The 11,466-nt window shown below is 33.3% G+C and overlaps 1 protein-coding gene across 1 annotated transcript; it reads left to right on the forward strand.

The window, feature by feature from the left end:
* Positions 1-3,507: 3,507 nt before the first annotated feature.
* On the forward strand, positions 3,508-11,214 carry LOC126701779 (inositol transporter 1). Its single transcript, XM_050400139.1, has 6 exons — positions 3,508-4,130; positions 6,740-6,810; positions 7,384-7,719; positions 9,048-9,155; positions 9,245-9,430; positions 10,026-11,214. The coding sequence occupies exons 1-6, from the start codon at positions 3,983-3,985 to the stop codon at positions 10,671-10,673; spliced, it is 1,497 nt and encodes a 498-aa protein (XP_050256096.1). The 5' UTR covers positions 3,508-3,982; the 3' UTR covers positions 10,674-11,214.
* Positions 11,215-11,466: the final 252 nt, after the last annotated feature.

Here is an 11,466-nt window from a genome sequence, read left to right on the forward strand (position 1 = left end):
AACCCTAAAATACACACAAACTCAAAAAATCGGATTTCATGCATTCTAACACTTCAAACAAAATTTCTTACATACCCTCTCCCCCTAGCATGGCTCGGGGCCAATATGGAAGATATTTACTTACCTATTATATACATTTTCATGTTGAATTTGGTATGTTGAAGATATTACCAATTTAACAATAAGATATTTATAATAAATAAAATTCTTAATTACTTATTTTGTTTTTGGTGTGTTGATGAGGAAAAATGTTAAAGTTATTATCAATTTTACTATAAAAAATTTATAATAAATAAATTTATTGTTTTAGTGGAATAATAAATAAATTTCAATCTCTTCTACAACCCACTTTTAAATGTCCTTTTAAATTCTTCTCTGTTTCTAATATCAATGTTGTTCTTCACAACTAATATGACCTCCCTAAACCAACACACTTCACCTCACTCATTTAGTCATAATCATAGTTAATCCCTTGTTTCTTCATCCTTCTTCACCACCTCCATACCCATATTTATGATTATATGTTAAAAAAAAAATGAAAAAGAAAAAGAAAAAAAGAAAATCAAAACCCTAGAGCTGATTGCTAACTCTAAAAATAAAATCACGAAGCTTTATTGTTCTCTTAGTTCCTCCAATTACGCAATTTTTCTGGTTTCTTTGTAATTCAATCGAAATCAACTGACATGCCATGACAGTGTGAAGGACTTGGATATTGATGGGATAATGATATTGATAACATTATTATGTTTGAGGGTATGAATTGTAATTTTTTTTATAGTCAATAAACCAAACTAATAGTGAACCCATATTTTTTTTTTAATAAGACAAGAAAGCTTAGAGAGTGAATTAGGATGAGAAATATCCCTTATTTTCCTAAATGAATATATTGAATTCTTTGTACAATTTCAAATTAAATAATATTTTACTTTTTTTTTTCTCTTGTATGCACAATTCAAAAAATAATTTCTTTAATAATAATAATAATAAAATTAGAGCCTGTTCAATAATGTTATTTTAGTAATGTTGTTTGTATTTTTTAAAAATATATATAGATAAAAAAATATATAAAAATATATATAATATTATTTAAAAACTAAAATATAATTACATGTACCTTCTCATATTTTTAGGAAGCAAATCATGTTCTCACTTGTTTATTTGTATTCTTTTTTTGGTTGTTTCATCCAAGATCGATATTTGATATGAAAAGAATAAAAACAAAAACAGTACCGACAACCAAACAAATCACTCCATTTCTATCCTTAAAAAAGAAAAGAAAACAAACCAAATCCCTCCACTTGTCGCCACAACAGAGTGAAACACCAAAAGGTGGGGGGAGGGTAAGCCGTCCACTTCAAGGCGCGTCTCTCTCACGCTCATATGTACCTTTGTCTACTCCGACATCTTACACTACCTATTAGCCACACGTTTCCCCCATGCCCCGCAAACGACATACAAATTCGATTGGCAATGCGCGTGCATTCACGTGTATCAGTTTTTCAAATTCCCAACTTTGCCCCCCTCCCACAGGATATGGCCTAGAATTCCTCATCGGCGAGTACTAGTTCCTTTCTTTACGTGCGCGCGTATAGATGTCACTCCTCCACCTTGACCGTGAATGTTTGATTCTACAAGCAATTGCCACGTTGTGCACTGTTTGACAGATAAGAAAAATATAGTATTAAATTTCGTATCAAAAATCACTTTGACTACTATGTTGTGTTTGTTAAAAATGTTTTCACACTTATTAAAAATGTTTAAGATTTAAATATTCTTTCTGATAACTATTAAATAAGAAAAAAAATGTTTTAAGGGTGATGGGTAAGAAAATGCGCAATATTTGGGCCTGACGGATTCGAAATCATGGGTCGACATTAAGTAGGGGCTCAAGGCCTAGCCTCGCTTAAAATGCTTGATATGCACGTTTAAAATCCAATGGAATCCCAGAAAATCAGGAGGTCCGCACTAGGGCAATTCTAGAAGATCCGCCTTAATGAAGAGACTCACTCTACAAGGAAATATTTGCCCATCACGTTTGGGATTTCAGGGAAAAGAGTCCTACAAGGAAAAGACTTCTAGTCCAAGGAGGAAATACCGACTTTCTTCTACTATAAAAGCTTGAATACTCTCGCAAATCAAGGTACGCAAAAAACACTCTCTCTAGCACTCTAGAGTTGAGAACAATTCTGACTTGATCGTTGGAGGGTATTTGGTCGACACCACATCGGTGCCCACGGCGAGATCACTTTCTTTTTCTTTGCAGGTTGCTAGTTGCGGTGAGCGTGGACTGTGCGGCTCACTGGTGATTTCACGGCATCATCAAAGGGTCAAGAGTATTATAATACAATTGATATTTCGAAGTATTTTTAACAAATACACCATTCACAACTATCAAATTATAAATAAATAAATAAAATTATTTTGAGGGGAATTGCATTTTGCATTTATTATTTGTTAGAGTTGAAATGGAGATTTTGATGTTATATTCCCATTTTACTTCTCATTTTCCATTAAAGATTTTAGCTTAATTGTTTTTTATTTTTTTATTTTTTATTATGGCTAATGTGTACATGTTTGTGTATATATAAATATAAATATATATTTTTCCATGTAACTTTTTTGATTAAAGATTAGCTAATTATATTGTTTGTGCATAAATTTTTCTTTTTGGTGTTAGGGTATTATTAAAAAAACTATTAATTGGTTGATCTTTAAATTATCCAATCACATAAACCAAAAGTAGTTGTATTTAACATAATTATTTTTTAATAAAAGTTTCAATAATAAATACTGATTGCAGATTTTGTTCATCATAATCTATTTAATAGGATACACTTAACTTGAATTCATTATGCTCAAATGCATCTTGGCAATCAAGGGGGTTTTTGGTACATGAACTTAAAAACTGAAAATATATGTATAAATACGTGTAGGTGAAAAAGTATATGAAAATTCGTGTAATGTTGTTTAAAAACTGAAAAAATGTGGTTGAGTAGGTGTACAAATTTTCCTAATTCTATTTGTTTAGGTGAAAAAATAAATTGTACTATAATTTTCCACAAAAAATAAGTTGTTACATCATTAAAAAAAAGTGCTGCATTATTATTCCATTATATAAAAAAAAAAAAAAAAAAACCTAACCGAAGTGAATGAAAAAATAACCAATACCGCTCATTTGTGAAGCTTCTAAAACTAAAAAAACCCAATTGGAAACTTCAAAATCTAAAAAAGTGCTAACTATATAAATTCTAGAGACAAACAATATATTTAAGCTCAATTTAAATCACTCAATTTTTTTTTCGATTATAACTAATTTATACTAAATAATTACAATATCAAATTTAAACCTTTCATTTAATAAAAAGCAGTTAGGAGCATACGGCTGATTCCTGATTAATGATTATAGTGACTCTCACAGACAGGTGTCATGAACCCGTTATTTTCCCGAGACAAAAACGTTTCGATTCACTTTTTGAGGTCTTTAAATATAGGAAGCCGTCAGCTCTACCTTTTTCCTCACCCACCTAACTCTCTCCTTCTGCACTCACTCACGAGTTTCTCACTTTCTCTCTCTCTCTCTCTCTCTCTGAAAAAGGAGAGGAAAATATGAATTACTCTCACATTTGAGAAATCCATTTCCTCAGGAAAACCTTTTACTCAGGGAAAACCTTTTACTCCGCTCAAATTTCTTCTACAAAGCTCAACGCTTAGGTTTTCGCTCTCTCTCAATTAGTAGAAATTAGCGCTTGTTTACCAAAGTCACTGTTTTTTTGAAAAAAAGAAAAAAAAAAAAAAACAGAGCTAAGCAATTTGATTAATCTGATTCCCGATCAATTTGCCTTTACGTTGTTTTGATTCGGAATTCGATTAATCTTAATACAATACCAAAAAAAAAAATTCAAAAAAAATAAAAAATCGGTGCGAATTTTCGTGATTAGGTTTCGATTTTCTCGAATCGAAAAAACTGGAGAAAACAGGGGAAATGACGCTGACGCTGGAGTCGATGCCGGGGAGCTCGGGGTACTTGGACACGTACCCGGAGCGAAAAATTTCGTATTTCAAGAATCCGTACGTGCTCGGATTGACTTTCGTCGCCGGAATCGGTGGATTGCTCTTCGGCTACGACACTGGTAAATCTACATTCAACACCATTTTCCTCTCTTTTTTTTTTAATTTATTTTTTAAATAGTACTAATATTTTTTTGTGTATTGATTAGTATGTGTTTTATTTTTGTTCTTTGATCACTGTATATATATCCATACAGAATTTATATTTTGTATCAAAAAAATAAAAGGACTTCTGTTTGGATTTCATTATTTTGCATAGTAAAATATTTTTACAAAAGTTCTTAAATTCTCTGAAATAACCCTATTTTTTTAGTTAAATAGTTTTAAATTTAAAAACACAAATAAACTAATTAAAAGAATAGTTTACTATTTTAAAAAAAAGTTCATTAATTTTAGGTTTTTAAACTTTTATCAATTCTCTCATTATTTCTAATTCTCTGTCTCACTTTTAAACGTGAAAAATGAAAGTGACGAGTATTGTGTGTGTGGTTTTTTTGTGTTTTAATAATATTATTAATTTATTTATTAATTAAAACGTGGTGATGTGCGACTGGACTGGACCCTCTTGAAGATAATTCATATTTCTGTAATATATGCTTAAATATCGCACTTTTTTTTTTTTTTTGGTCTGATAATTCGATAATTTGAAACTAATTTTGTTGGAAACACCAAAAAATACCAGTTGAGGTAAGGATCTCGACTTTGTATTTAAATCTAATGATATCTAATGTGGGTTTGGGGATTGTTGAAAAAAGTTTTACATTTTTGCTTTTGTCTTTATTTTTTTTTTTCAAATAATCCAGCTTTTTTACACATTTAACTAAAAATTACTAAAACTATTTATATATTTTTTATAATTATTATGAAAATAAGCTACCAGAAATAAACTATTCCCAAATATACACCTAATTATATATCATCATACTTATTATATGTTCATTTATGGGATATCTTGATGTGATCTTCATACCATCCAGTTGGATACATTTTTTATTATAAAAAATAATCTGTTTGATTTAATATAAAATATCATATGGGTTTTATTTTATTTATTTTTTTTCTCTTTGGGCGGTTTTAGATTGGTAATATACAGTATACACGCTTACTAATTTGTCTTAAAATACAGGAGCTGACTTTGTTTTGAGTTATTCTTAATCTTAATTTATGCTGAATGTGTCTCATTCACTCCTGTTTAAATATTATTATAGATACATAATGCATTTACATGATCTGTAGTTGAATACAAAATTCATGGTTGGGTCCTAACTCTTTGACGTGTGCGGTTGGCAAACGCAAAAAAAAGGCTATTTTTTCGGACTTTCTAAGGTTAACTTGATGGCCCCCACACCAAGAAAAACGTTTTCACCCCTTTTTTTCTACAATACTTTCTGCAAAATAGGCAATCAGAGTACATCTAAACACACCAACACACCAGTGTCATTCGTTTGTGTGTCTAGGAAGTGACTTTCCTTTTTTTAGTTTTTCGAAGGATTAGGGGCTTTTCGGTTTTTTCCTGTGAGAGCATTTGCTAATTTTACACTCAACCATTGTCTAACTGTTAAGTTTTCACTCTACTGTTTTTTTGAAAATACAGTAACGCCTATGAAATCATACGTTTGCATGCACTAATAAGCAAGTAATGTTCAATTTAACTATTAATTATATTTTCAATCACATCTTTTGTACTCATTAATAATACAAATTGTTCCCTAAATGCATCATGAGATTCATAATTAAAGTCTTTACACCTTTTTTGCGTGCCTATAACCCTAGAAATGTGTTGAGATGAATTTAGGCGTTTAGTTTAGACACGCGCCAATGAGCATTAGCTCAAATGGCACCACACCTCATTTTCCCGTAAGAATGGTTGGAGACTGAGGTCATGGGTATGAAATCCACTCAATGCATGTATAACTTTCCAATTATAATCTAGTGGTTTAGTAATTTTAGTTCAGCATACATTACCAAATATGGAATTTATGTGTTTTTCAGATTCAATGTAACCATTGTCTTCCTCTCTACATGAGCAAACTTAAGCTATTGCTTTTCTTTTCTTATATATAATTTCCTATCAGTCTCCTACAAGAGAGTACAAGGAAATTTAGAATTGAAATGAGGAAAAAAAGCTGATCTCCTTTAAGCAACTTGTCACTGCAGTTTCCTGTACAATTTTCTAGTCTAGAACTGGAATTGGCGTCATTATGGCTTTTCCATGCATGAATTTTTTAAAGGTTCGTAGTCTTTGTTGTTAGGAATATTCCAATAACCCTCAATTAGAAATAATCTGAAATATTCTTTGGTTCTTAATTGCCTTACAAGGTAAGCATACAGGAAATTGTGTTCTGATGCCATAATCCTTTGGCCTCTTTTAAAGAAGCATTAAACACTTTTTTCTAACCAACTAAGCTATAGAATGAAGGATGAAAGATACTATTAAGGGTGATGAAGAAATTGCATTTTAATTTCTCTAGATTAAAATTCTTTCCTATAGAATAGTTTTGGAAGAACAAGAACTTGCCTTTGTAGAAGTATATGAAGTATGAATTTGATATTAAAGTGGTTCGTAGTTTATCTTGGATCTCTGTAGTTATTCAGGTTTTCATTTTTTCCTTCTTTAGCTGCTATTTGATCTTTCTGAAATTGTTACCTCACGTGATAATGTTAAATGCAGGTGTGATATCAGGAGCCCTTCTGTATATTAAAGATGATTTTGAGGTGGTCAGGGAGAGTTATTTCCTACAGGTACAAGCTTTATATTGCTGTGATAGTGATTTCTTTTGCATTGGGAAAATTAATGCTATTTTGATCTTGTAGTTCTTGGTCTATGAAGATATGTTGTTAGGTACTCCTTTTTATTATCCCATTGAGGTTCAAACCTAAACAAGAGCTTGAGAGAGAGCTGTCTATATAGTGATAAGTTATGTATGGATTCTCAAGAAGAGAGGAGTCATGGATAGAAAATTGGATCCACACTGGTATAGCATTTGGTTGAGTGTGGATAAGAAGAGGGAAAACAAGAATGTAAGGATGTGGAGTATTTGGTGGTTTGAGTCCCTCACCAGGATTTCCATTTGAAACACTGTGGGTGGTGCATGATGTCTCTGCATCTATTGTGGGGAGAGAGAGAGAGAGAGAGAGAGAGAGAGAGAGAGAGAGAGAGAGAGAGTTATATCACCCGTTAACTGAAAAATAGAGAGCAGCAAGGCCAATATTCACATTTGTTTTCTTTACTCATTACATTTCTTAACCATGAAGCAAATGGTTAATATTGCAAATCTTTTCTTCTTTGAAACTTCTGATTCTTTAAGGTGACAGGAAACAATTGTCAGCATGGCCTTGGTTGGTGCAATTATTGGAGCAACAACGGGGGGTTGGTTAAATGATTCCTATGGACGGAAGAAGGCTACTCTTATTTCTGATGTTATTTTTGCTGTTGGATCAGTTGTCATGGCTGCGGCACCGGATCCATATGTTCTTATATTGGGACGACTTCTTGTTGGCCTGGGTGTTGGTGTAGCATCTGTGACTGCTCCTGTGTATATTGCGGAAGCATCACCTTCAGAAATAAGGGGAAGTCTGGTGAGCACAAATGTGCTTATGATAACTGGTGGACAGTTTATTGCCTACCTTGTAAATCTTGCTTTTACAGAGGTTAGGCTTATCTCGCTCCACTATTCAATTTGCTTTTGCCCTCTTTTACTTAATTAGATGCATATTTCTATATGGAAAAAATGGCTAGAATCCATCAAAATGTTGTGATTTTGTAAATTTTTAAGATTCTGGGTTTATAAGCTATAGTGAGGTCAATTTCATTACTTAACCATTCTATTCTTTAAGGCTCTAAAACTGATCATGATGCTGAAACATATGAGTAGAATCTTGAGCCTTGCTTAGATTAGCTATAAATGATATTTGAAAATATTCAAATATCCATATTTGTTATTTAATATGCTAATTTCTATAAGAGTATAAACATCTGAAGACAGATGTTAGGAGATGGATGGAATCTTGTACTGTCTTTAATGGTAGATGGATCACATTTTTGAATGGTTTGTAAGCTATCTGGAGTTTTTTTTTTTTTTTTTTTTTTTTAATTTTTTTTTAATGTACTTTTTACTTGTTTAATTTAGCAGTTTTCTTGGACTTTGTTCTCCATTGGGCAAATAAATTTGCAAAAATTCAATTGTTAATTCACAAATGGATTATTTTTAGTAATGAAATGCTGGGGTGATTGTATTTTTTCTTTTTGACACAAAAGTTGTTGCAGGAGTGTTATATTCTTGTTTATTACAGATACTTTGCTGGAAAGATATGACCTGAATTTGCAGTTGTGAAGGGGAAGCATCAAGATAGAAATTGGGGCTTGCTATTTTAAGATTTCACACTGAGTAGCATCACTGAAGGAATCTCTTCTTTTCTGTTCTGTTCTGCCTAATTTCTGTTCTGCTTAATTTAGATCATGCAGAGTGCTGTGCTTGTAAATAGCATGTTTCTGAATTTTTTTTTTTTTTGCATTTCTTAATTGAAGGACGAATAATTAAGTAAAAAACACTATGTAGGGATTCAAAATTCAGTGTGCGTCATATGCCAATAATGGGGCAAAAATATGCACTATGCATGACTTCCCATTTGGTAACACCTTTTCAAACTATAATTTTCAAAGTATAGCTTTTTTAAACTTCACTTTTTTTCTAGATAAAGGTTTTTCAAACAACCCCATTTTCAAAAAACTGAAAATAAGCTGGTACCAAACGGGTTGGGAGGGTTCAAAACACCAAAGACCCGCGGGGGGGGGGGGGGTTGTTATGCCCTCTCTGCACTCCATTTGTCACTGGAATGGGGAAAGGGTCAGTTAGTTGAAGGCATCGGGTGTGTGTCATAATTGTTAGGTTGTGAGCATTTTACGTCTTGCATTTTCTGTTTGCAAAGGTTTTCAATTACTCTGGTATATGATTTCTAACATACTAATGCTTGAGTAGGTCCCTGGGACATGGCGATGGATGCTTGGAGTTTCAGGCGTGCCTGCCATCGTTCAGTTCATTCTTATGATCTTTCTGCCGGAGTCTCCCCGGTGGCTTTTTATGAAGGTACAAGATACTTATACCATTCTATTTGTGTCTCTCTAACTCAGTTTCCTTTACACAACCGTATTCATATCTTCTATCTTAATGTGCAGAATGATAAATCTAAAGCCATTTCTGTGCTTTCTAAAATTTATGACTTTTCCCGCTTAGAGGATGAAATTGATTACCTTACTGCTCAAGTAGAGGAGGAACGCCAGAAAAGAGCTAATATCAGATACATGGATGTTTTTAGAATAAAACAAATCAGGCTTGCATTTGTGGTTGGGGCTGGACTACAGGTAAGAGTAGAAATTTAGTAGAAAACTGTCATGGTTCTATAGGTCGTCTCTTTGGTCTATATGGGATTTTGTTTATATGGTTACATCGAATTCTCCAAAAAACAGGAGTTTGTAGCCTTTTATTGAGGTTGGAGTACTCTGAGTCTATGCTTCTTGACACGTCATACATGCTTTTGTCCTTGTGTCAAATGAGCATGCTCCATTGACATCCAGTTAGGTTGTTTTCATCATCATTAGTGTGTGACAAGATGCCTGTTTCCTTTTCTTACTTCTTTTGGATAGAGATATCTGTTGCATTTAAACATCATTGTAACACTTCTGTGACTGGAAAATGTTTGAGCTCCTAAAGCATTTAAATGGGTAAGCGGGGACATATTTGAGAATTTCACAGCAACATCTTTAGTGTCAGCAGAAAAATGAAATTGTCAATTTTCTATCATTTATTCTTAAATCAGTAGTTAATTTCCTGAAAAAGAAGAAGGAAAAACCCTTGATTACCAGACATGAGACTAGCATGTGCCTCATGGAACATCCTTTCACTATATTTTCTATGAAGTTTGATGATCATATAGTGACAGAAACTTGTGATTTGCAGGCATTTCAGCAGTTTACTGGTATCAACACAGTCATGTACTACAGCCCAACAATCGTCCAGTTGGCCGGCTTTGAAAATAACCAGTTAGCCCTTCTCCTGTCCCTTATTGTTGCTGCCATGAATGCTGCTGGAACAATTTTAGGCATTTACCTTATTGAACATTCTGGGCGGAGGAAGTTAGCCCTCACAAGCTTAGCTGGTGTATTTGTATCCCTTGTTCTCCTTTCTCTGGCATTTATTTTCGAATCATCCAGTTCAAGTGGAATATATGGGTGGTTGGCAATTTTAGGCTTAGCCCTGTACATTGCTTTCTTCTCACCTGGGATGGGACCTGTGCCGTGGACTGTCAACTCAGAGATATATCCTGAAGCATATCGTGGGATGTGTGGGGGAATGTCGGCTACTGTGAATTGGATTTCGAATCTAATAGTGTCCCTGTCTTTTCTCTCAGTTGCTGAAGCTGTGGGGACTGGTCAAACTTTCTTGATTCTTGCCTGTGTGGCTGTAGCTGCATTTGTGTTTGTGATTGTGCTGTTGCCAGAAACACAGGGATTGACATTTGAGGAAGTGGAGAATATCTGGAAGGCAAGAGCTCGGGGCAAAGAGCAAGGCACAGAAAGCCTGCTTGAGCACGGAGATGAGTCCTAGGTAAAATGACCGTTTCGCTTATTTTGATGGAAGCGGTATTAGTACCCTTAGATATTGTGAAAGACAGTTTGTATAGTTGATCTATATATATACATCCCCACCTATATAATAAATAGGGTTAAGACTAAAATCTATTCGATGCCAGCCTCTTTTTTATGCTGAGGCACTTGTGTTTGGCAAGGATAGGTATTTATGGGCATAGTTTGAGGTCTAGCCAGAGTGAAATTGCCTTGGGTTGGGTTTGTAATGCAGGTTTCAGTGGAAGTTTGTGTGTGTGTTGCAGTAAAAGAAAACCAGAAGACTATGGACTCTGACAACAGCGAAAGCTAAGCACCCCATCCCATTTGAATGCAGAAAAAGAGAAGTAATGTTAAAGGATCAATTTGCATTCTATTACATTAAATTGTAAATTGATTCCAATCAAGGGCACAGTATTACGGGTAGTGGTTCAATGCTTCTCCTTCGTTTATTATGAATATTGGACATGTTTAAATCTGCAATTTATAAATCAGAAATCAGAATTGTTTCTTCGTTGCTTGGAGATGTGTAGGCTATTCAAGATTATAGAAATTTGTGACAATTGGCAAACATTTATGTGCCATGTAGTGTATAATAAAAAACATGAAATTGGCTTTACCATAAGTTTGGATTTTTAAAGAAAATTTTCATTAAAAAAAAAAAAAAAAAAAAAAAAAAAAAAAAAAAAAAAACTATCAACTTTTTAAATATATCCATATGCATGTCTCAGTCCTCAATTTCCAGCCATGGATTCGTAACTAGCCATGGGAAATGA

Source organism: Quercus robur, chromosome 10, assembly GCF_932294415.1.
Source record: "Quercus robur chromosome 10, dhQueRobu3.1, whole genome shotgun sequence".
Taxonomy (NCBI): Eukaryota; Viridiplantae; Streptophyta; class Magnoliopsida; order Fagales; family Fagaceae; genus Quercus; species Quercus robur.